This window comes from Bidens hawaiensis, unplaced genomic scaffold, assembly GCF_021521415.1.
Source record: "Bidens hawaiensis isolate Kalapana, Puna unplaced genomic scaffold, B.hawaiensis_p1.1 tig00022408_1, whole genome shotgun sequence".
Taxonomy (NCBI): Eukaryota; Viridiplantae; Streptophyta; class Magnoliopsida; order Asterales; family Asteraceae; genus Bidens; species Bidens hawaiensis.
The window spans coordinates 40470-67274 of NW_027493495.1; the positions used below are offsets into that span (position 1 = coordinate 40470).

At 41.8% G+C, this 26805-nt stretch overlaps 1 protein-coding gene across 1 annotated transcript; it reads right to left on the minus strand.

The window, feature by feature from the left end:
- Positions 1–735: 735 nt before the first annotated feature.
- Positions 736–2592, minus strand: LOC143565545 (uncharacterized). The gene is made up of 4 exons (XM_077052497.1): positions 2409–2592; positions 1477–1576; positions 1304–1392; positions 736–1200 (listed from the first exon to the last, which is right to left on the minus strand). The coding sequence occupies exons 1-4, from the start codon at positions 2492–2494 to the stop codon at positions 1014–1016; spliced, it is 462 nt and encodes a 153-aa protein (XP_076908612.1). The 5' UTR covers positions 2495–2592; the 3' UTR covers positions 736–1013.
- Positions 2593–26805: the final 24213 nt, after the last annotated feature.

Sequence of the window (26805 nt, forward strand, 5' to 3'; positions counted from 1 at the left end):
GCTGCGGTTACTACTCTCCATGATGTAACAAGTACACATATAATTATAGGTTTATCATATTATTCTTGTTTTCCATTATCACCATGAGAAATTTATCAACAAATTGATTTTCCTATATGTACAACTCATTAAACATTTAGCCATTTAAAGCCGAGGAAATGAAACCGAGAAACTCACAAAACTTAAGAGATAGAAAACAAAAACTTAAAACCAAAGTAAATTATATATATATATAAAAAACTATGTCAGTTATAACTATATTATAAACTTGTATCATGGTCAATTTATGAAATATTTACTACCAATCCGTCTAAGAGTATCCCCAATGATCCAATTGTAGCTTAATATTAGTATTTTGGAGTACACTTGAGGTCACTCCCCTATTTCTATGAATGCAACAAGATGCCGAAGAAAATGCCAAATTAGCGTTTTGTCTCCTCTTTTTCTCTTATATGCGTCCCCTCTCTTCCCACACGAACAGCACCACACTCACAAGCACCAACAACCATATTCTTTCTTAGACAAATTGCATATACATTATATGATTAGGATGCTTTAATGTTGATATATTATTAATCCGTCTTATGAGAAAGCAACCAATAACCATAATCATATGTCAGGTAAATGAATACTAATTTTTGTATCCTCTACAAATCCCATACTATTACAATACACTAAATTGATTTCATCGTGTTTTACTTAATCCCATTAGTTAGCAAGGCGTAGATAGGGTCTATAAGTTCTGCAATAATGCGTTTCAGCAGTTACGAAACAAACAAAAAGAAAGATAGCAACATCACAAGAGAAGTTAATATTTCAAAGTTAAAGGCCTAATAATATCCAGAACGATTGAAGTCAAGTTAGTAGCATATTCTTGGAGAAAAAGTCAACTAATGCCCCCCAACTTCTCTAATAAGAGACCAAAGCAGTTTACACTAAAAACAGCTTTAAATTGAGCTAGCTAGTGGCCAAAATTGTGTTTGAGATGCAAATAAACTCTTTTGAATCATCTATCATACCATACCATTACGAAATCTTCGGTATGAAAACCACCCTCTCAAAAAGTTGGTTAATTTCGACCCGGGCATGAAATCTGATTCATCTTCTTCACATTGGCACTCATATATAGTGGTCTCTTGAACTCTAACAGAATCACAGTTACTGACATCACCAGATTCTCCATCTTCATGACCTCTTGACCTAAACAACCACATGCTAATCAAAGTTAACCTTTTTATTTAATATAAGATAACCTTTTGAACCAAAAAGATTCAAAGTTTAGGGTATTTTAGATGTTTTATACATTAAACAATGTTTCGGTTCATCACTTTGGTTCTTGATTTGTTGTCTTCCGGGTCGATAGTTGATTGTAACATGCCTTACAAATTTAATCTGCATGTGACAATGACTAGAAATTTAGAACCATTTACTGATCCAGTAATAAATAAGAAACACAGTTAGTTGATTTGTAACAACCTGATCACCATCCTTGATTCCTAGTCTTTTTATATAAGCTTTATCATCAAGCAGCTTCTCACCTTCATAGCACAAACAAAAATGTCCCCAAACATGTGACCTGGCCCACCCAGTACAAAATAACAAGTTTAGCTTGGTGCCATCTCTCCATTCAAAGTATCTTGCAGTTGCAGTGTTAAGTGTTAACTAGTAACTACCACATTGCATAAAGTAGATACTTATACACATATCTCACCAACTTAACTAACACATTACTGTCATGATGAGTTAGCTGAACTCTAAATCGTCATAAAGACAAATGAAGCACTCTGGTTCTATGCACAAGTGTTAACTAGTAACTACCATAATGCATAAAGTAGATACTTATACACATATCTCATTAAGTTAACTAACATTATGATGTGTTAGCATAACCCTAAATCATCAATAAAGACAAAAGGAGCACTCTAGTTCTACACACAACTGTCAATTTCAAGTTTTCAACATACAAATGGAAGTCCTAATGAGTGTGATACTAGCATTCATGTCCAACTCATGCATTTTCACGCAATTATAAGCACATGTTCACTAAACGCATTAATTGCTTCATCTCATTTAAGCTAATTTCTTGCTGCAATGACACTTCCAATTAATCCAAAGGTGAAAAGCCGGTGAATTGAGCTAAACGTAAATAAAAACAGTCAATATTCCTACAAATTATCACACTACGTGATAATAATAAGTTTTGCACATCAACGGAAAACTGAATCATAGATCCAATCCATTAACAAAAATTATACAGTCTCACATACTTTTATGATCAAATAACGTCAAATCAGTATGAATTCATGCAATTTGACCTAATTTTGTAGCCGAATGGACAAATTTCGACGGCACAACATCGATAATTCATAACTCAAAACCGTAACATTTAATCGAATCTGGAATCTTACCACGAAATAGTGCATCTCTGATCCTTAGGCAACAAATTAAAGAACTCTTCTAGTGCTAGCTTAAGCTCTGCTACAGTAGCACTCATCGGAACCTCAACTCCTACAATTAAACATCACACATTGAGCGGGAAACAAATTAAACACGAATCAACAAGTCAATCGAAACGTACCGAACGTAGAACCGTCCAATCTGAGAACAGAGAGCTTGAGACGAGTGAAGAGGTAGGTCCCAGCAGAGCCCAGTTGGACCCGCAAGACTCACCTTGAAGAGGGACGTCTGCGCAGAAACCAACTGGATCCGCAGGACCAACCATGCTCAGAGACGTGACGTCCTTACGCGCAGTACGCAAGCTGGTCCCGCAGGAAATGCCTCCCGATGGTGAAGGACTCCGCCTGTTCCCGCAGCTTCGGATACAAGCCATCAGGGAAGGCCACCCGCGCGGCAAGGCTACACGCACAAGGCACTTAGCTCTCAATCACTCAGTGTCACCTGAGGGAATGAGCAAAGCCGGGAACAATCCCACACAAGGGCGGGAGGGGGAATACTCCCGCCCAAATAAGCCAGTCCGTACGATACGGGAAGATCTTCTGTACTGTACCTGACGAGGTATGGGAAAAAGATCTGACTAAAGATACGACAGCTTATGGACAACAGTATGGCGAGCAGCATGCTCCTACACTGTATGTCACTGTTAGCCGCTGCCTACTCACCAACTCTTGTCATACCACGTGCGTAGCCGGCAGTTGGTGGAAAAGGAATAGTATACAGCAGGCCTGGTCACTATCAGCCGCAGCCTACCCACCAACTACCAGCAGGGCACGTGCGTAGGCTACTATTGGTGGAACAGGAATACTGTTGCAGCCGGCCACACCTCCTTGGAAACCTACCTTCGGCTATAAATACCACAAATGGTATGACCATCTCATCTTATCTTGTATCATAATATTATACCTGATATCTGCTCTAGCAATCTCTTAATATACATTTATATTTAAAGAGCAATCTAGTCTGATTCTCACGCCGGAGGGTGGTCACAAGGAGGAACCCCCCCCTTCTCAGTGACAAGCTCACGGTGTCTGTTTTGCAGGTTATCAGAAGAACCATCTTCTCAGGGTCTCACCCCTCGTGGGAAACATCTATCTAACCCCCAGGTTACCAGTAATCTGCCCGGGGTCCGGTTAGTGTTTCTTCATTGGCGCCATCCGTGCATAAAGCTAGAACTTTATTTTTCTCCAGTTTTTTCAAACTTCCAAGATGGTTAAAGAAATTCCGGTAACCACAACCCCAGCTACTGGGGGGACTACCGGCTACACAGTTTTTACAAACACTACCCCGGCTACCCAAGCCGGGGCAAGTGAAGTAAATTTTACGAACACTACCCCAGTTACCCAAGCTGGGGCAAGTGCAGTAAATGATCGCCCACTGGGATTCACCGATACCCAGTTTGAAAAACAAACAAGACTCCCCCGCCAAACACTCGATGAAGTTAAGGCATGGGCGGAGGAACGTCAGAGGGAATTCCAAGCCGAGTTGGACGAACGCTTGCGCTCCGTCCAACAGGCTGACGAATTCGAAGATTACTTGGATGACTCGGAGGAATCCGACTCCGACGCGAACCCTCGCCATAGGGCAAAAAGGAAGCGTAAGGAAACGGATTCCCAACCGAGAAGGCATTTTGGACAAGCCTTCAAACCAAAAAGCACAAGTGGAAGTCCACGAGACTTCTCCAAAACATTCAGACCAAACGTTGCAAATGCGGGAACGTCCAAATTTGCAAGGGACATTGCAGAAGCAATCGCCCCAAAAAGTGCCAAACAAATGTCCAGCATAGGCACATATGATGGTATATCCGACCCAGATGATCATTTGAACAGATTCATAGCGGGGGCAACCGTCAGTAGTTGGACGGAACCTACATGGTGTTACATGTTCCAAATGACGCTGGTCGGGGCTGCTAGAGCGTGGTTCGATCGTCTACCGGTCAACCACATCTACGACTGGGCTGACTTCCAACAGAAGTTCAGCCAACACTTCAGCCAGCAAAGAAAGTATACCGAGGAGCAATGGACAATCCTCAAATGCATTCGGGAGAAAGATGAATCTTTGCTGGACTTCATCACTCGCTTCAACTCGAAGAAGCTAAGTCTGGGTAACATCAGCGAAGATCTTGTTCGCGCTGCCTTTATTCAGGGCGCGAACGACCCAGAGCTCATCCGCACCTTAACGGGTAAAGATGGCATGCCATCCACATGGGATGCCATCATGACAGCAGCTAAACGCTTTGCGGAAACGGAAAAGCAACTGGGTAGAGATCTCCCACAGAGCACAAACCTCTACACCCAGAAAACAAGGGAAGAGAATGTCCTTACCGCCCGATTAAACAAAAAGCGGAAGCTAGGCATTTGGCAGTCAAGGGTAAACTTTGACACCTCATCCGGCTTGCAGCATCGGTTAGGCGGAAGGGATAACGTACAGTCCAAGAACTCCAGATGGACGCCGCTCACCAAAAGCGTCACCGAGATATTCGCCACTGAGGAGCTCCCATGACCAAAGCCTCAAATAATCCGACATCGTCACAATGCTGATCGGAGCAAATACTGTGACTTTCACAGGACAAAAGGCCACAACACCAAAGAATGCATAGACGTGAAGGACATGGTCGAAGCATTCGTCAGAGATGGGACGCTCGCGCACCTCGTGGCGCAATGAACGCTGAGCAGGTGATGCGTGTAGAACCCCAGCTGGGGAAAACACGAATAAAATTCCAGCTTCAATGTGGAGACTACATGCTGCGTAAAGAACGAGATCCCGAACCAGGTGCGTATCGGCTCGATGGCACTCCCATCCCAACAACATGGAAGGGAGCTCATTTACACAGTTTGCATGTAAATCAATTCCAAATTTGTAAAGAAAAGGCCAAGAGCCACTTCTAATGGAAACGATTCTCCTTAAAACATTGACGCTGATGATTTTACATTTTTATGAACTATCAACACGGATATGCCGGTTTTCACCGCATAAATACGTGGAAAGTCGTTGCGTGGGGAAGGCGGCAAAACCCGCATAAACCCAAAAAACGACAAACCTTCACGCAGGTCAGTCGAAGGGGAAAAGTTCAGTCCTCCCATTAAATGAAAGTGCCGGTCTATCCGCATGAATCATGAAAAAGGGAACTGAACACTAACCTATTGACAACCGCGCATCGAACGGTTAATTTATTCAACACGAATATGCCGGTTTTCACCGCATAAATACGTGGAAAGTCGTTGCGTGGGGAAGGCGGCAAAACCCGCATAAACCCAAAAAACGACAAACCTTCACGCAGGTCAGTCGAAGGGGAAAAGTTCAGTCCTCCCATTAAATGAAAGTGCCGGTCTATCCGCATGAATCATGAAAAAGGGAACTGAACACTAACCTATTGACAACCGCGCGTCGAACGGTTCAAGACAATTTCTAACAAAAAGATAAGGAAAACCTACATGCAGGTCAGATGGTAAAGTTTAGCCATCCTACTACGTGCAAGTGACGGTCCTACCCGCACAATCACGGAAGAGGAAGCAAAACTTCACACCTATCTACCACGTTCAAAGGTTAACTTATCCTCAAAAGATGAGGAAAACCTACACGCAGGTCAGATGGAAAAGTTTAGCCATCCTACTACGTGCAAGTGACGGTCCTACCCGCACAATCACGGAAGAGGAAGCAAAACTTCACACCTATCTACCACGTTCAAAGGTTAACTTATCCTCAAAAGATGAGGAAAACCTACACGCAGGTCAGATGGTAAAGTTTAGCCATCCTACTACGTGCAAGTGACGGTCCTACCCGCACAATCACGGAAGAGGAAGCAAAACTTCAACCTATTATCTACCACGTTCAAAGGTTAACTTATTCTAAAACACTTGGAAAATTGCTAATTTAAACTAAAGTATGCAAGTCATACAACGTTTACAAAGCAAGGAACCCAACGAAAGTAGCGGTCTTACCCGCAAAAAGATTTACATTTCACAATGGTTGATTACAAGAATGGCCGGGTAACTACCCGCCTACAAGAAAATAAATCTATACAAGCTAAATCTATCCTAGCAGCGGGAAGGGATATTCAGGATCAGGCTTCAGGGCCACTTCCACTTGGACCAGCCCCATCAGTAGAGCGTGGCAGTTCAAGGAAAGCTTTGAGGATAGCTAGCCCATCATCAGCAGCAGCAACTTCGTTTACCTTCTCCACCACCGGATGCGGGAAGGCGGCGTATTGATTTACTGCTTGGTCATATATGGCTTCAGTATCTACATCGAATAAAGGGAAGTTGGAAGGCGGGATGCCTTTCACAACGAACCCTAGACCAAGCAGGAAGCCGGCCTTTTCCCCGTCCTCGTGAGAAGCGTTGAGGGCTGCGCTCATAGCATCGTCGTAAGATGTCTCTGAGAAGACCCGATGCACAACCTACAAAGAAAAATACAAGTGTCAGAACCTTTTCTATTTATAAGGAAAAGCGTGAAGACATGAAGTTAGACTTACCTGAGACAACGCTTCTCGAAGAAGCCATTCCTTGGCAACCAGAGCTTCTTGGAGGGCAGCTTGAGCTTCGTTACGGGCGCGTTCGACTTCACTCTTGTTGAGGTTGGCAAGCAACACTTCTTTAGCCGCAGCCTCTTCGACGCCCTTTAGCTTACGCTCGGTATGGTCAAGCACCCCCCTCTGGTCCAAGATTTCTTGAAGCTTCTTAGCATCCTCCATCGCCAAGGCATCATGAGCCTGCTGGAGAGCCTCTAATTTGGCTTTAAGTTCTTCATTCTCCACGCGTAGAGGCTCAGCAACAGCTTCAGCCTTGGTGGCCCTCTCGGTTGCGTTCCTGGCAGTCTCCTTAGCCAGCCGAAGCTGTTCATTAACAGCTTGGGCAGCCTTGGAACGGGCCTCGAGTCGAGCCTGAACTTCAACCTCGAGGGCCTTGAAGGCCTTCTCCTTTTCCGCAGCTATAGCGGAAAGCCTTTGGTTCTCCTCCCGGATGGCCCGCGCCTGAGCAACTTCTTTAAGGCGAGCTGCTTTTAACTTGTCGTTTTCACGACAAAGCAGCTCGACGCGCGGCTGCATCCGAGCTAGGAGAACCCGAAGCTCATTGGTTAGCCTACCCTCCTGGTAGCTAGCCATGGCTTCCCCTAACGCACCACTAGGAGCAGCGTGACGAGCCCATTCCACGCACTCCACAGGGGTGCGAAGGGTTGTTCCTCGGCGAATGTTCCATCGTGGAACATACACTTCATTGGAATCCGACACTGCAAAAAACATAAAGCAGTTAGGAAAAGATGATAAAGAAAATATATATCTAAATGGGCCAAAAGAACCCTACGCACCTGTAGGGTCAATTACAGGCCGATAGCCGCTGAACCCATCACCTGAACCCAACGGAAATCCATCCAAGAGGTCAGGCAGATGGGAAGGTGGCGGAGAGATGCGAGAATCCCCATGCGTACCTGATTGATCGGCCGTCGTTGCCGATGGCGGGGGCATCGTAACAGCCGCCGCGGTCGCTGCCGCGGAATCCGCAGCAATTGTAACCGCCGGCTCAGTGAAAGATGCTGTAAAAATCGCACTCACGGCCGGCGGTGACGTCATCTCAGCTGGAACAGTCGGCTCAAAGGAGTGAACAACTGAACCAGCGGAAGCAGGCGCAGGCGCCTGGGTCGACGCCTCAGGTAGGCTGACCAAGCCTACCGTCATTGGCGGGGAGGTACTACTCTGCACTCTACCCTGGAATGCGTCAACATCCACGCCTGCGTAAAGAAGATAAGTGTTAACGATATCAAACTATGAAGATAAAAGTTAAAGAAAATTGTACTTACGGGTTTTCTTGAGCCTGAAGGTACGGAGAGGCGGGGACGAACCCGATGGAGCCGGCCTCTTTGCGCCGGTTACCGTCGTCTTCTTGGGCTCTCCGGAGGTGACAGTCACAGCCTCCGGAGCAGTGGTCTTATCACCACCGGGATTCCCCGCCACCTCTTCGCTCTCGGTCTCCGAATCAGACCGAGGCGCTGGATCGGCAGTGGAGGCTTTCTCCTTCCCCTTCCCGCCGGCAGCCTTCTTCTTCCGCACCAACGGAGGACCATCTGCGGATTCCTCATCAGAACATACGATTAGAGGAATTCCAGCAGAGGTTTCAACATTGAGGGGTCGAGGGTCGAAGAGCGCCTTACCTGGCCGACGGGCGCTAAGGATCTCATGGCCTAGCGGATAGACCTCCACGAACCGATCCGCCGTTTGTTCTAGGATGGGCAACTCGTTCTCATCTAGAGCGCGAGTACCCATCCGTGCGGGACCATCAGCCTCTCGCGGGTTTAAGAGCGACTGCAAGTCGTTCCCCTCTGAAATAAACAGAGAAAAAAGTTAGAAGAAATTTCAAAATCAACATAAGGGAAAAAGGCATACCGTAAGGAACAGAGTTCGAACCGTATTCGAGGAAGATCGGAATCTTGCGCGCATCAGCCTCCTTCCACACCCGGCTCATCCCCAGCATAACCATCCCGGACTCCGCAAACCGGTAAACCGGAGATTGGACCCGAGATATCTTCGCAAACCATTCCGCCTCCTGGTAGCTGGAGGCGTGAAGGCTGGGAAGTGCTTGCCCGTTCTTGAATTTCATGGCAATGGGGATGGCGCGAGCGGATATGAAGAAGAACTCCCGCTTCCACGAGCGAAGGCTGCGCTCGGTCGCGCAAATCTTCAAACCCTTAATCCGGGTTGTCAACGTGTACCACCCCTGGATGCACCTCCAAGTGTAGAAGGTCATCAGGCGGTCAACGTAGGGCTCAACACCCAAAATCCGGCACACCCACTCGAAGTGGCGAATCTTCGCGATCGCCATCGGGTGCAACTCGGTCAGATGAACACCGTGCCTCTCGAGGACACGGTAAACAAACTTTGTCAATGGGAACCTAAGATTCCCATAAACAAAGAATGCTGCATAAACCCCGATCTTGCCTCTGGGGGCATCGTACACAGTATGATGGGGTTCAGGAAACTCAGGCTCGAGAGACTCGAGCATGAACTTCCTGACGACATACCGGTACAGATCGCCAGGCAGAGCACACTGGCACTCACCAGCAGTACTCTTGTCATCGGCTATGGATTCAACATCTCGAGACGACATCTTGTGAAGGAAAGAAGAAAACGATTTCGGGAGAATGCTTGCCTGAAAAGGGGAGTATTCGCCGGAAATCGCTTAAAAGATGAAGAGAAGAGTGAAAGTGTGAATTACAAAGAGCCCTATACCCCTTTATATACTAATCGCAATTAATGCGATGAAATTAATGCGGAAGAGAGAGAAAATGAAGGTGCAATGAAACTATGACACGTGGCAAAAAGCAAGCTGGCAACAGCTGTTGACAGGACGCGTACCATTAATTTCGCGGCCACGCGCCCGAAAAATCGCGCCCACGCGCCTGAAAAAGCGTCTGGAATGACCATGTACTGTCACGTCACCATAACTTCCTGCACGATCTGACACAGTCAGAAGAAACCGTCGCACGACGTTTCAGATATTTGGACTGTTCTTATCCTCACCAACCTTTCGAATTTCAAAATTCAAAATTCAAAAAGATCAAATAATAGGCGGGAAAATACCCCTTACCTTGGCGAACAAGTAACCGTAAGACGGATGCGGGTACAGTGTTAAGGCAAAACCCTTTACATACCTAGCACCCGCAGGGAATTGAAGCCAAGTATACCTTGGCAAACAAATAACCGTAAGACGGATGCGGGTACAGTGTTAAGGCAAAACCCTTCACATACCTAGCACCCGCATGGAATTGAAGCCAAGTAAACCTTGGCGAACAAGTAACCGTAAGACGGATGCGGGTACAGTGTTAAGGCAAAACCCTTCACATACCTAGCACCCGCAGGGAATTGAAGCCAAGTATACCTTGGCAAACAAGTGACCGTAAGACGGCTGCGGGTACAGTGTTAAGGCAAAACCCTTCACATACCTAACACCCGCAGGGAATTGACGCTAGGAATACCTTGGAAGTAAAGTAACCGTAAGACGAGCGCGGGTACAGTGTTAAGGCAAAACCCTTCACATACCTAGCACTCCGCTGGGAATTGAAACCAAGAAGGATCTTCTGGGCAATGCTTGCGGAAACGGAAATAACATCCCCGCATAGCGGGAACGTCGAGAACTACGTTGTTTGAAACTCCAAGATGGAATTGGTGGTTTTAACATAATTGATCACTATGTTCAAAACAACCAAAACCTCACGGAGAATCCACACAAGTGGGACTCAACGCTCCTGACTTGCGAGGAGGTTACAGACCTACCCGCATCATACCCAAAGACCAAGCAGGAAACTCGGGAATTTCTGCAAGTGACAAGGACTTCCGCGGGAGGAGTCCCCATGGAAAACCTTAAAAAACCCCTTTTCAAAACCCTCTGCTTAAGTCCAAAAGTTCACCTCACTTTATTAAACACTCATGAGAAGAACATTGGACTGGGGGGACTTGAAGAGGTAGGTCCCAGCAGAGCCCAGTTGGACCCGCAAGACTCACCTTGAAGAGGGACGTCTGCGCAGAAACCAACTGGATCCGCAGGACCAACCATGCTCAGAGACGTGACGTCCTTACGCGCAGTACGCAAGCTGGTCCCGCAGGAAATGCCTCCCGATGGTGAAGGACTCCGCCTGTTCCCGCAGCTTCGGATACAAGCCATCAGGGAAGGCCACCCGCGCAGCAAGGCTACACGCACAAGGCACTTAGCTCTCAATCACTCAGTGTCACCTGAGGGAATGAGCAAAGCCGGGAACAATCCCGCACAAGGGCGGGAGGGGGAATACTCCCGCCCAAATAAGCCAGTCCGTACGATACGGGAAGATCTTCTGTACTGTACCTGACGAGGTATGGGAAAAAGGTCTGACTAAAGATACGACAGCTTATGGACAACAGTATGGCGAGCAGCATGCTCCTACACTGTATGTCACTGTTAGCCGCTGCCTACTCACCAACTCTTGTCATACCACGTGCGTAGCCGGCAGTTGGTGGAAAAGGAATAGTATACAGCAGGCCTGGTCACTATCAGCCGCTGCCTACCCACCAACTACCAGCAGGGCACGTGCGTAGGCTACTATTGGTGGAACAGGAATACTGTTGCAGCCGGCCACACCTCCTTGGAAACCTACCTTCGGCTATAAATACCACAAATGGTATGACCATCTCATCTTATCTTGTATCATCATATTATACCTGATATCTGCTCTAGCAATCTCTTAATATACATTTATATTTAAAGAGCAATCTAGTCTGATTCTCACGCCGGAGGGTGGTCACAAGGAGGAACCCCCCCCCCTTCTCAGTGACAAGCTCACGGTGTCTGTTTTGCAGGTTATCAGAAGAACCATCTTCTCAGGGTCTCACCCCTCGTGGGAAACATCTATCTAACCCCCATGTTACCAGTAATCTGCCCGGGGTCCGGTTAGTGTTTCTTCATTTTTAGGAAGCTTGTGATAGGAACAGGATAGGCCACGGAAGATTAGTGCGTTGTGAATGAAAAGCCTTGGATTACGGCTATCGTGACGGAAGCTTGGCTTTATCTCCGACATGTGTGTGGTTGAATTTGAATCATCTGGCGGTAATGAAACCCTAATTGTGTGTATTTGGGTGAAATGAATGAGAGGGAATGAGAGATATGAAGGTTTTTTTTGGGCAGAGGGAAAGAATTGACGATCGTTGTAACTTGTACGGAGAGAGGTGGTTTGTTGTGAATAAGCAGAAGAAGTGTGTGAACTGGTTTGACTGAAAAGTTGAGTCATATTATTGTTTAATCATTCTTTTTAATAAAAAGTAGTATTTCAAGCCCCTATGTTGCCGTTGTTTGTGAAACTATAGCCGAAGCTCAGATTTTGGTGATCGAGAGTCAATCAAATATTCTCGATACACGTTGACCCGCAAAATAGAAAAGTGAATAATATAGTTGGCCATGATTTAATGAAAGATTGACTTATCCAATATATCGTTAACATCATTTCTAATAACTAAGGTACAACATACAAATCACAAAGTACAACCTTAGATGCATAGAAAAGTTACAAATTAATATATCTGGATTGATAATACTGATCGGTTGAAAAGTCGATGAACCCCACTTAAAAAGCTCTGGAACCTGTAACTACCTTAGGGTCCATAGGTTTTTTTTTTTCGTTGGCGCCCATGCGTAATGGCTTTCCGAAAGTTGGGACGCCACCTCATAACACTTGGTCTTAACTTCTTTCTTTATTTACTTATTTTTTTACCTAAAAACCATTATTAGATTATTGTATACATAAATATGTGACTATATACACACATTATTTAAGTTGGTGCGCTAACCTTAACAGAGTAACAATATATATGTATGTATGTGTATGTGTATGTGTATGTATGTGTATGTATGTGTATGTGTATGTGTATGTGTATGTGTGTCTCTTTCTATCTAAACTTGTCACTTCTTAGAGTCTTATTTAAGGTTGTCCAATTAAACTACTCGACGTTCAATCTCGCTAAGCCCTGGATCAAAAAATGTTTGGAAAAGTTTCGGCTCGGTTTGGTTTGTAAACAAGTCGAGCACGACCAGACCCTTGCTCGGTTTGGTCCAGCTCGTGAGAAAACTTATGCGTGTTGTACATGTATGGTATGTGTGTGTGTATGTGTGTGTGCATGACATGCCTGTATGTATGTGTGTACATGTATAGTAAGTTTTTCTGTCTAAAACAAGTAGGTGATAGGGCTAGTGTAGGGTGGGTGCTTTTTTTTCTAAACAAAATGATTTTTAACTCGGGGGTAGGCCTGGTGTGGAGTGAGGTTAGGTATGTATGTAGTGTTTCTTCCCCACCCCCTTCTCCCCCGGTGTCTCCTTTTTTTTTCAAAACAATATTTAAATGCGGGTGCGGTTCGGTGTAGGTTTAAGATAAAACCAACTCGAAAACAAAAGTTTAATTTTTTTTTTGTTTCTTCAAAACTGTTTGGTTTTGGTTATGGGTTTTCGGGTTCAACCCGTTTTTGGATTTGGTTTTGCTAATCAGACTATTAATTTTTGGGAAAATTCCCTAAATGATCCTAAAGAAGAGAGAAAAAAAAAGATCCTATTTAAGTAAAGATTCCCAAAACAATCCAAAAAATATGTACTGAGGCGACAACTTAGAAAATCTGACACGTGTAAAGGTTCTGACACACCAGACGAGATTTTTAAAAATCTCGTCTTGTCCGGCCATATTTTTAACTTAATTAACTTTTTAAAAAACCGTCTTTGCAGACGGTTTTTTATGTTTCTCGTCTGATCCGTTCAAATTATTATTATCCCCACCTTCTTTCACATCTTCATCTTCATCTTCATCATCTTCAAAATCTCCAATCTCACCACACCAAAATAGTCCAACATGAAATCTTTGAAAGCAAAACTTCAAAAAGTAAACTTTAAAAGCAAAACTTCAAAAAGCAAAACTTCAAAAAGATCCAATCTCACCACACCAAGATTCCCCCGAGGAATCATTGTTCACCGAGCACACTGTAGCCGAACCGAAACCATTCCTAGAAACCGCCGACCTAATTCTCCTTTTCCTAGAAACCATTCATGGCTTCATTAGCGTTGATTCGATTACTGCCAGCCATGGATGATGAAGCTTTCAAGAATCAAAGAAAAAGTCAAAAACTTTGGAGATTATTATTATTATTATTATTATTATTATTAATAAGATCTTGAAGCAATGGAGTTTTTGACCACACAGAACTGATCTTTCATTTCTGGTTTTTCTGAAACAAGATGAGATACTTGAAGATTTGAAGATGAAGAGGATGAAGAAGATGAAGTTAGGAAAAATAATAATTTGAACGGACCAGATAAGAAACATAAAAAAACCGTCTGGAGAGACTGTTTTTTTTTTCAAAATGATTTTAACTTAAAAATATGGACGGAAACCCCGAGATTTTTAAAAATCTCGTCGGAAATATCAGAACCTTTACACATGTCACCTTTTGATTGGTTAAAAAATCTCGTCATTTATTTTCCCAACTCGTCGCCTCTATATATATTTCTTGGATTGTTTTGGGAATCTTGACTTAATTAGGATCATTTTTCTCTCTCTCTCTCCACTTTTGGATCATTTTGAGAATTTTCCCTTAATTTTTGGGTCAACTTTATTTAACCCATGATATTTTGAAATTGAACACTCAGTATTATTTTAAAAAATTATTAATTAATAGAATATTATATATCTTGGCCTTAAATATTAAGAGCTAATAATATATAGGAAATATTCTCAAAATAAGTGTTTATGAACACGTTTTTCAGGTTTTAGGTGTCATTTCCAACAAATTCCCAAAATAGGTATTATAAACTAGTCGTGACGAATAGTTTATGATTACCCACGAGTAGTTTGTGTAACCAATGATATAATGCCACGTGTCTATAAACTAACCATAACAACCAGTTTTACTAATAATCTACTCGTAAAGATTAAATAAGTTTAAAGAAGTAAATAAGAAATCATTTAGTCGCGACGAGTATATTCTAAAACTTTATGAGTCACAAGTAGTTTATCAAACTAACTGTGGCGATGCGTTTGATTACCAAATGCATCAAACTGGTTAGTTTACTTGGTAACATTACGCATACGAGTAGTTTATATGTAGTTAACTCGTCGTGACTTGTTTACATTCCCCATACGAGTATTTTATTAGTAATTAACTCGTTCTGATAAGTTTACATGATTTAAATTACCCATACGAGTAGTTTATAGGTAGTTAACTCGGCGTGTCTCGTTTACCTTATTTACATTCAAATACGAGTAGTTAATTAGTAACTAACTCGTCTCAGCTAGTAATTAACTCGTCTTGATAAGTTTACCTTAATTATTCATATACATTTGATGACAAAGCTATATTCAAGTCCGGAACAAACTCCACAAATTTCCCCGTTTCATTTTCGTTTGTAAGTAACTCATTCGACATCAAACTTTGTTTTGCAATGTCTCCATTGTCATCCTCAACAACGTAGATATAAACGACTTCATTTGGTCTTCCTTTAGCACGTTTTAGAAAAAGCGTCATGCCATAGTTGTTGTGTATATCCACCAGATATGAGTAATTACAGAACTTATAAGATAATCGTTTAGCATGACCTATTTTAAAACGACTAGTAACAAAATTTATAAACTAACAATAACCGAACATCAAAGATAGAGATACGCCTTGCCTCCCGCAATCAAACGGAACATACTCAGTCGCTCCTTTTGTTTCTTCCCACTTTACGCCATAACAAACTACAATATTATCAATTTCCTCCTCCATTGATGTGCGGGTTCAAAACAACAAGACATGGCGTTTATATAAACCCAACAACTTCAAGACAACATTGTAACGACTAGTTTAGACTATAAAGTAATGAGACGACTAGATTCTTACGTTAAACTAGCCAAGACGAGTTAGTTGCAAATTAACTACTCGTATTGGAATGTAAATAAGGTAAACGAGACACGACGAGTTAACTACCTATAAACTACTCGTATGGGTAATGTAAGTCAGGTAAACTTATCAGGACGAGTTAATTACTAATAAAATACTCGTATGGGGAATGTAAACTAATCAAGACGAGTTAACTACATATAAACTACTCGTATGCGTAATGTTTACCAGGTAAACTAACCGGTTCGATACATTTGGTAATCAAACGCATCGTCGCGGTTAGTTTGATAAACTACTCGTGACTCGTAAAGTTTTAGAATCTACTCGTCGCGACTAAATGATTTCTTATTTACTCGTGGGCATTGATTACGAGGCTTTAAACTTATTTAATCTTTACGAGTAAATTATTAGTGAAACTGGTTGTTACAGTTAATTTATAGATACGTGACAAGTTTTAATTGGTTACACAAACTACTCATGGGTAATCATAAACTGTTCGTCACGACTAGTTTACAATACCTATTTTGGGAACTTGTTGGAAATGACACCTAAAACCTGAAAAACGTATTTATAAACGCTTATTTTGGGAATTTTCCTATATAGATACTTACATTTTTAAAATGACGTAACTCATATAAATCGACAAAACATAACCTATTAACGTTAAAAATGAAACAAATATCCAAGTTTATAAAACATAAGCAATTCAACGAAAAAGTAACTCAACAAATTAGTAATACCGGTTCGTTTTTTTCGACAAAACCAAACCAAAACCAAACCATCGGTTACTAATTCGTTTTTTTCCGCTCTGTGCACACTAGCACTTTTAACTAGGTCATTTTAAAATTTTATCTAGACCTAGTCAACTGGGAGAGAATGTTACTTTTTTCTAAAACGACTCGTTTTAAACGGGAGGTGGGGTGGGATGGGTACTTTTCTTTTCTTTTTAAAATGACTCAGTGATGGGTGAGGACAACAAATTGTTTTAACATGGGTGTAGGGCTAGGGGTCAGGGGTAGTAGGTAGGTAAATGTTCTAAAACAAAATAATTTGTTTAAAACTTGTTTTGGTCTTAACCCATTTTGCTGAACCCGCCGACTTATAACCTAACCCAACCCACCTGACCCGTTTGCTATGCCTATTGGCTAAAGGTGTTGACAAAGGCACCACCAGTACCATTGCCTTCTTTGCTTGGGCCTCCACCGTCAATGCCGGGTGTGGCGATGTAAAAAACTAAATATAGTTGGTTAATGTATTTTGATATATATAATTATATATATATATATTTACTTTTTTGAAAAAGTCTCATTACAACTCAAGCTAATTCTAGTCCAGACCCATTTGGAGCCGAACAATCTTAAACTCATTTTTATCCAAACTCGATCTAACCCGACATCAACCCAAATAACCCGTTCTGTGAGGGATAATCACATTATTTTTTTAACATTCTAACAGAACCAATTAGTAGTCTTCTATAAGCCTAAACATACATTTTACTTTTATTTAACCAACACTAAAGCATATTGGGTAATTGGCACAAAATGCCTACAAGACTTTACAATTCTATGTTGCATATTGAACATCTCATTGTTTTCAGTATCAGTAATTTTTTCCTTCCATTCTCCCTTTATCAACTCAACCACTTCAAGAACTTTCAGTCTTTTATCGGGTTGATTATGTGCACACTCTTCTACATTTTAAGTCTTTTTATATTGCTTCTATGTTTTCTTGAATATATTTCCTTTATCTTTGCCCGGCAGTTAAAAATATTTAGCAAGAATGTGTCGGCAAGATAATACACATGCTCGCATTGTAATCTTTCAACTTCAAATGGACAACTAGGTGCATTTTCCTTTAGTACATCGTTTAATAATGGCGATTGATTGAAGAGTTTGATGTCATTGACTCATTGTTCTAACCGACAACACCAAAGAATGTATGTCAAAACTATAAATCTTGAGACGCTACCGCCTCAAACATAATCGTACCTCTCATGTATTGAACCCGCCATTCTATTAGAGAATTCCTCCATGCCCAATGTGTACAATAATTATTGCCTAGCATTCTAGGGAATCCATGTTTGTTTATCGCTTTCACTCGGTTTATGCAAATATCCGTGCTCGTACATGCAAATGTTACTGGTACAAAAGAGGTCTAGAATTCCACGTGAAAACCTTATCGACATCTTCAAACACTCATCAGACGCGTTAGGGACTGTCTTGTACGTTAGTTGACGTATCACAAATGTACACTTCTGCAATGGAATGAATCCTAAACCTTGTCTTGAAATGGAATGAATCCTAAACCTTGTCTTGAAATTTTTGATGTAACACGCTATATAAAAGTATACATGTATATACAAGTTTATATATACGGTTCAGTTTATTGGAATATGTGGTCGGTTCGGGTCAAGTCAACGCGGACCGACCCATTGTGACCCGGTATGAGTTACACCGAGGATAACGAACCTTATGCTCACTTAATCGTTAACTGGGCCCGACACAATTAATTAACAATGATAGATTGGTAATCTAGGCTTTTAGTTGGTGACTAGGCTTAAAACCCAATGGGTTTAAGATTGGGTTTAACCCTAATCTTATAATATATAAACACATTATTGTTTATATTTTAATTAACCTCAACACTAGCAACAAACCCTAGCCTCCATACAACTTATTCCAGCCGCCACCACCACACCAGCGGTCGCCACCGCCGTCCGGCGCCGCCTCCCACCAACCGCCGGTATTTATCCGGCCATTTGCTGCCTTTTGAGCTGCTGTGCGCAGCTATCAGCTGTTGTCCGCAGCTTGTTGCTGCTGTTCGTGGTTGTCCACAGTCGTCCGACACCATCCGCAGCCAGCGCCGCCGAGCCGCCATCAGCCGCTGCCACCGTGTCACCGGAATCCGTGGAGAGTCTTGATTGTGTCCAAATCTAGTGCAGTTCGTTAAACCTTGGTGTCTCACCCGGTTTTTATAACCGAGGTATGAATAACTAAACTAGATCTATGGTTGATTTATTATTTATTTTATCGTGCTCGTATATGTTATAACTGGATCCGTGTTCGGGTTTCGGGTTCGTTTTAATCATTTATTTTCTGCTGCGTTTTTGGTTCGTTTTATATATTAATATGATTAATGTTTATTTAAACGAATCTAATAATTTAAAACGGGTTAAAATAGTTTGACCGTTTCGTTCCGAACCACCGTTGAAACCCAACAGTGGTATCAGAGCCGCGGTTACAACGTACGAGTCGATCCCGGTTCGTTTAAACCGGATCTACATCTCAAACTTTAAATCGTTTAAAGTTCGTAGATCTAGATTAGTTTTCGGGTAATTTTAGATTTGGTCAATTTTTTGTTTATTTTATTTGACCAAGTCAAAACGACCCGAAATTTATTTATTTTGAATATGTAAATCCGGCCCCGACCTATGTTTGTTTGGTTGTGTTTGATTGTTACGTTTGTTTTTGGCCATATAGATGGTTCAAAATTTTAATCGGTTGTTATTTTATTTTTCGGTTTTCTTTTGACCATATTGGATGGTTCAAATTTGTAATAGGGCAAATTGTTGTTAGTTTATAAATTGTAATAAAAGGAAGACGCGATGATAACCGAGGACGAGCTCAAGGATTTCTTGGAGTTAGTGGGAGTTCGGACAAGATGACGGGATGCACCTTGAAGTCCATCCTTGTGGTTGTTTTGTGTTGTGACCCCCTTGACCCGATCGGTCTCCCTAATTGGCTCTAGCGAGACCGATCACCTTTTGGCCATAAGGATTTACATATTATTATTTGCTATTTTAGTTTCTTGGAATGTTTATAATAGGATTATAATATCACCAACTTAATACCAAATAAATTTGGAAAATAAACATTTTTTATTAACCAATTATGTTTTGCAAATTTAAAACGTTTTGATTTCCAAAACTAATAACTTAATAGTTTTCTATTAACTTAAAATTGGTTAGGCGTATCGCAACAAACTTAGTTTTTAATAGGTTATTTAAAACTAAGTGTCCTGAGAGATGAAAGGGTTCATCAATTTTTGTCCCGATAATAAATACAGTAAAATTTGACTTTTACTCTATTTGGTAATTACAAAATTAATCCCAATTTAAAAACCAATAGTTTATGCCAATCCTACTACAAGTCACACTTGAGGCATACTGCGAAATTTCGAGTGTTTGGAGCTAAAGCACCGCACTTGTTTTCTACCCTATCCCATCAAGGTGAAAGCGTTTCGTTAACACATCCGGCCCTTTCACACGTCATTGTACTAGGACAACTATTACTTTACTCTCTTGTTTTGTGCTACAGCTGTCTGGAGACTTAAAGTGGGCAAAGATGAGGCTAAACGTATCTATACCAACAATCGTTGTCTCTATAGGCCTCATAACCGAGAGTTGTGCTCTATTCCCAATTGGCAATCGTTGTCGGTCTGCCTAACCACTTATTAATGTTGTGTGCTACATCTGCCTTTAATAACTGGAAGCCAGATTCTCATGCTCCTATTTTATTAATGTTATTGGGTCATTAATAATAGGACTACAACGTCGAAAAATACTAATTAAATTTACTTTTGCTTTTTAATCAGATGTCATCAAACGAAAACTCACCCTACGCCCTTAAGTCTATCCTTGAGAAGGATAAACTAAACGGCATCAACTTCATTGAATGGCACCGCAACTTGAGACTGGTTCTCACCATGGCAAAGCGCCTGTATGTTCTCGATGGACTTGTTCCAACCGAGCCTGAAAACAACACAACCGCTGCTCGAAAAGTTCTTGAGAAGCATAAGGATGACTCAGCTTATGTCTCCTGCATTATGCTAGCCACAATGACTTCTGAGCTTGCTAAAGGCTTGGAAGACTTTGGTGCGTATGAGATGCTTGAGCAACTCAAGGGCATGTTCCAGAAAGAAGCCCGTCAAGAACGATTCGACACCATGAAACAGCTCATTAGCTGCAAGATGGCAGCAGGGTCTCCCGTTAGTGCGTATGTCCTAAAGATGAAGGGGCACATCGATCAGCTCAAAAAGCTTGATTATCCCCTGCCTGATGAGATGGCAGCGGATTTCATTCTCAACTATCTCCCTAGCTCTTACGACCAATTCGTAATGAATTTCAACATGAACGGCTGAGTGAAGACAGTGCCGGAGCTTCACTACATGCTCAAGACGGCTGAGATGAACATTCCTTCAAGGAGCAATCAAGTTCTGATGATCCGATCTGCTGGTGTCAAGAAGCCTAATCCCAAGAACTGAGGTTATAAGGGTAAAGGCAAGAAGAATGTTACCATTGCTGCCCCTAGTGCCACCAATGCTAACAAAGGGGTTCCAAAGATACCGCCGCCGCCCCCTGAGGAGCGCCAGTGCTACCGATGCAACCAAATGGGACACTAGATGCGAAACTGTCCCGAATACCTTGCTGAGATCAAGATGAAGAGAGCCATGTTCCAGAAAGAAGCCCGTCAAGAACGATTCGACACCATGAAACAGCTCATTAGCTGCAAGATGGCAGAAGGGTCTCCCGTTAGTGCGTATGTCCTAAAGATGAAGGGGCACATCGATCAGCTCAAAAAGCTTGATTATCCCCTGCCTGATGAGATGGCAGCGGATTTCATTCTCAACTATCTCCCTAGCTCTTACGACCAATTCGTAATGAATTTCAACATGAACGGCTGAGTGAAGACAGTGCCGGAGCTTCACTACATGCTCAAGACGGCTGAGATGAACATTCCTTCAAGGAGCAATCAAGTTCTGATGATCCGATCTGCTGGTGTCAAGAAGCCTAATCCCAAGAACTGAGGTTATAAGGGTAAAGGCAAGAAGAATGTTACTATTGCTGCCCCTAGTGCCACCAATGCTAACAAAGGGGTTCCAAAGATACCGCCGCCGCCCCCTGAGGAGCGCCAGTGCTACCGATGCAACCAAATGGGACACTAGATGCGAAACTGTCCCGAATACCTTGCTGAGATCAAGATGAAGAGAGCCAATGGTGAAGGCTCTTCTCGAGGTATTCCTACATACATTATTGAAATTTTCACTGTCTTTAGCAACACATGGTTATTTGATACCAGATGTGATTTCCACATCATTTATGTCTTGCAGGAGCCTGAGAAGTGGAGGAAACTGAATAAAGGCAGCATGGAACTCATCGTTGGAGATGAGAAGAGAATACCAGTTCTGGCAACTGGAGTTTTTCATTTTTACTTGTCCACCTGGTCTAGTTTTTCATTTGAATAATTGTTTGTATGCTACTGGTTTGACCAGAAACATCGTTTTAGTTTCTTTGTTGTTTGAACAAGGTTTTAAGTACGTTTTTAATGGCATGGCTAATTATGCTTACTTGAATGATATCGTTTTAGTTTGAGGCTAAACCTCGAAATGATATTCTTGAGATTGATGTTCAAACTAGTAATAACGTATATAATCTTTCAAAACGTATCAGATCTGGCATCAATGATACATTTCTATGGCATTGCCGACTTGGCCACATAAGCAAGGCAAGAGTTAAAAGACTCCAATCCGAAGGGATTCTTGAATCCACAGGACTGGACTCTTTTGACTATTGTGAGTCTGCTTAGCTGGCAAACTCACCAAAGACTCCTTCACTCATAAAAGTGAACAAACAAGAGATATGTTAGGACTCATACATACAGATGTATGTGGGCCTTTCAGAACCATGTCTAGAAACCATGAAAGATACTTCGTTTCTTTTATCGATGATTATAGTCGATATGCTTATGTGTATCTTATGAAACACAAGCATGAAAGTTTTGAAAAGTTCAAAGAGTTTCAAAACGAAGTGGAAAACCAACTTGGTAAAACCATTAAGATACTTCGATGAGATCGAGATGGAAAGTATCTCAGCTCAAAGTTCATCAGTCATCTAAAAGAGTGTGGAATTGTTTCACATCTCACTCCACCTGGCACACCCCAACATAAAGGCGTGAGCGAGAGAAGGAATCGAACTTTGCTAAACATGGTTCGATCGATGATGTGTAGAACTAACTTGCCTCACTCCCTTGGAGTTTCGCCCTTATGACCGCCTCCCTCATTCGTCAATTACTACAACCAAAGCGGTTATTACTTCCTTCATCGTGATACAAATATGATTTCTATCAAGAGGAAAGACCACTTCCTTGAGAAAGAATTTCTCGATCTAGGAACTGGAGATTACATTGTCTATATTGAAGAAATTCAAGAACCACAAACAACCGCTGAGGAAGCTGGAGCATCTGATCAACAAGTTGTTGTTGCTGATACATCAGACATGAACACCAGCGTTCGCAGAAGTAGTAGGACCCCCGCACCAAATCCTAGATACCTATGGCATCTGGATGGTCCAGAAGCCTTATTAGTAGCCAAGTCTAGCGACAAACCTACTAACTGCAAATCTGCAATCTTGGATCCGGAATCTGAGAAAAGGTATGAAGCCAAGAACGCCGAGATGCAATCTATTCATGACAATCAAGTCTGGAACTTGATTGAGCTACCCCCGAAGGTCGGGAAATAGGATCAAGTAGATTTTCAAACAAATATCTCGTAGCTGGAATCTACATTTTGATGAGAAAATCAAAATGTTTGGTTTTATAAAAAAATGAAGATAAGCCTTATGTTTACAGAAAGGTTAGTGGGAGCACTATATCATTCCTAATCTTGTATGTGGATGATATACTGATCATTGGAAACGACATTCCTATGCTTAAGGGAGTTAAGCACTGGTTGGAATTTTGTTTTGCAATGAAGGATCTTGGAGAAGCTGCTTGTATTATAGGAATCAAGATCTACCAAGATAGGTCTGAGCGGCTTCTAGGGCTAAGTCAAAGTACATACATAAGCAAAGTCATGACACACTTCTCAATGGACAACTCCAATATAGGAGCTGTTCCATTGCTAAAGGAACCGTTTTAGCAAATCGCAATCTCCGGCAACAGACATTGAGACAAAGCACATGCAAGCAATTCCATATGCTTCAGCGATTGGCTCTGTCATGTACGATATATTATGCACTAGACCTGACGTCTCGTAAACGTGTTTGGAGGAGTGGAAGAGGAGCTCACTGTAAGGTGTTACACTGACACTGACTTCCAGAATGACCGAGATATTTCTCGCCCATAATCTGCTTGGGTGAAGAAATTCATAGCCAACCTCGATCTGGTTCCAAGTTTAGGAAAAGGATCGATGTAATATTTGATAACACAGGTGCTATTTCTCAAGCCAAAGAGCCCAATTATCATCACATGGCCAAGCACATTTTTAGTTCTACTATGTACGAGTAATACTGGAACGAGGTGATATCATAATAAGCAAAGTAGACACATATCAAAATCTGGCTGACTCGTTCACTAAGCCAATGACTCAGGACAAGCATGATCAGCATAGAGATGCTATCGGGCTTAGACTTGCTAGTGATTTATTTTGATTTTTAGTATTTGGATGTATGAACATTTAAACAGTTGTACTTTTCAGTTCATTTTTGATTTAATGGTTAAATGCAAACGTTGAATGATACAACTGTGTTCTTTTTAATAAGTTTAATCCGTGAATATTGTATTCTAAATTATCCGTAGTCGGTCAGACTTGTGGGAACGATTCTGAATTAAGACTATTCTGACTTTGGACTCAAGCAGTTGACTTCAAAACTCACAGACCTCATTATGAATGACGATGGATGTAACTCGCATCAAATAATCTTCATGGATCTTGATCATAAGATGTTTTGATAATGGTATGCTCATTTAGTATCCTTAGACCTGAGATACATATTGGAACTTTCGTTTACCGAGGAATATTCTTTGATCATGTTAACCGTTGTTGCGTAACTGCCAGCCATAAAGGCGTTGATTGGGAATGTTCTAGAGTTCAGTGGGAGTTGTATGTAGTCAAGATGGGATTCTGTACTCTTACGTTAAAATGTAACAGTTAGACATATTGGCGCTCTCGTTGATTCAAACTGGTAAAGTGTGAGGCCTCACCCAAACTTACTGTGTGTTTGATTGGACCACTTTGACTCTATATCGAGAACTACAATAACTAAACACTATATGAGATTGATTTGATCCATGTCTCATTGTTCAATTAATGTCTTATACAGAAAGGATAGATGACAACGATTACTATAAATTAATTATCTTACAATAAGGTATTCCAAGATATTTTGGTTATGAATTTAAAAATGTCATAATCGGTTGGGGACAGCTATGTATAGCTAGAACGCCTCTAGCTGTCAGCGTTGTGCTACTTGATCCAAATCCGTCCAAATGGGAGACTGTTGGAATATATGGTCGGTTCGGGTCAAGTCAACGCGGGCCGACCCATTGTGACCCAGTATGAGTTACACCGAGGATAACGAACCTTATGCTCACTTAATCGTTAACTCGGCCTGGCACAATTAATTAACAATGATAGATTGATGATCTAGGCTTTTAGTTGATGACTGGGCTTAAAACCCAATGGGTTTAAGATTGAGTTTAACCCTAATCTTATAATATATAAACACATTATTGTTTATATTTTAATTAACCTTAACACCAACAACAAACCTTAGCCTCCATAAAACTTATTCCAGCTGCCACCACCACACCAGCCGTCGCCACCGCCCTCTGGCCGCCGCCGCCGCCGGTGCCGCCTCCCACCAACCGCCGGTATTTATCTGGCCGTTTGCTGCCTTTTGAGCTGCTGTGCGCAGCTATCAGCTGCTGTCCGCAGCTTGTTGCTGCTGTTCGTGGCTGTCCACAGTCGTCCGACACCACCCGCAGCCAGCGCCGCCATCAGCCGCTGCCACCGTGTCACCGGAATCCGTGGAGGGTCTTGATTGTGTCCAAATCTAGTGCGGTTCGTTAAACCTTGGTGTCTCACCCGGTTTTTATAACCGAGGTATGAATAACTAAACTAGATCTATGGTTGATTTATTATTTATTTTATCGTGCTCGTATATGTTGTAACCAGATCCGAGTTCGGGTTTCGGGTTCGTTTTAATCATTTATTTTCCGTGGTTCGTTTTATATATTAATATGATTAATGTTTATTTAAACGAATCTAATAATTTAAAACGGGTTAAAATAGTTTGACCGTTTTCTCCGAACCACCGTTGAAAGCCAACACAGTTCTGTCAAATTTTGATACTGGGTCTATTGCGTGTCAAACCTATATTCAACATTCCCATTACCTTTTATATATCCAAGAACACCTCCGTATCTATATCCGCCTCCTTGAACACCTCCAAGCTCACACATATATACTCTTGTTGAAGAATGTTGATAAGTAGTGAATCCATAGATTGCAAGCGTTAAACTTGGTACACAGATTCTTAATAGTCAGATTCGTTCTATTCAGCTCTAGAACACCTTTTGGTAAGGACTTTAGCTTGGACTCGGTTTATAACTTAAGTTTATATCTTAAGAGTTTTAACATAGAAGATTGGTCTATCGCAGGCTGTTATAGAGGGTTCAGAAGCTTGTTCAATGGCTTATAACTTATAAGAATGGACATTCAAGTGCAGGTGTAATTCATTAACCAAATGTCCAACTTTCTAATTCTAACTAAACGCAAAACCCGAACTTTTGTGGAAACCCGACACACGTAACATGTGCACATGAATTAATAAATGACTTCGAGTGTTTATAAGTAAAAGAATATTTACAAAAATGTTTAGTATGTTCGAATTTAGAAACAAACACAAATCTTGGATTTAAGCTCAAAATCTAAAAAATTGGTTTTCTACCAAAAGAAAGCATACAGACTGTGTGGTTATTAGTAGAGATGGGCAAAAAAACCGGTTGGTGAACCGGTTCAACGGTTTAAACCGAAAACCGGTTTTTTACAAAAACCGGTTATTTAAAAACCGGTTTGACCGGTTTAGTAACCGCCGGTTCGTATATCGGTTACAAGTTCTAGAGAAAAAACCGGTTACTGAACCGGTTATGGAAAAAACCGGTTAATTTTAAAACCGGTTATTATGAAAAAAACCGGTT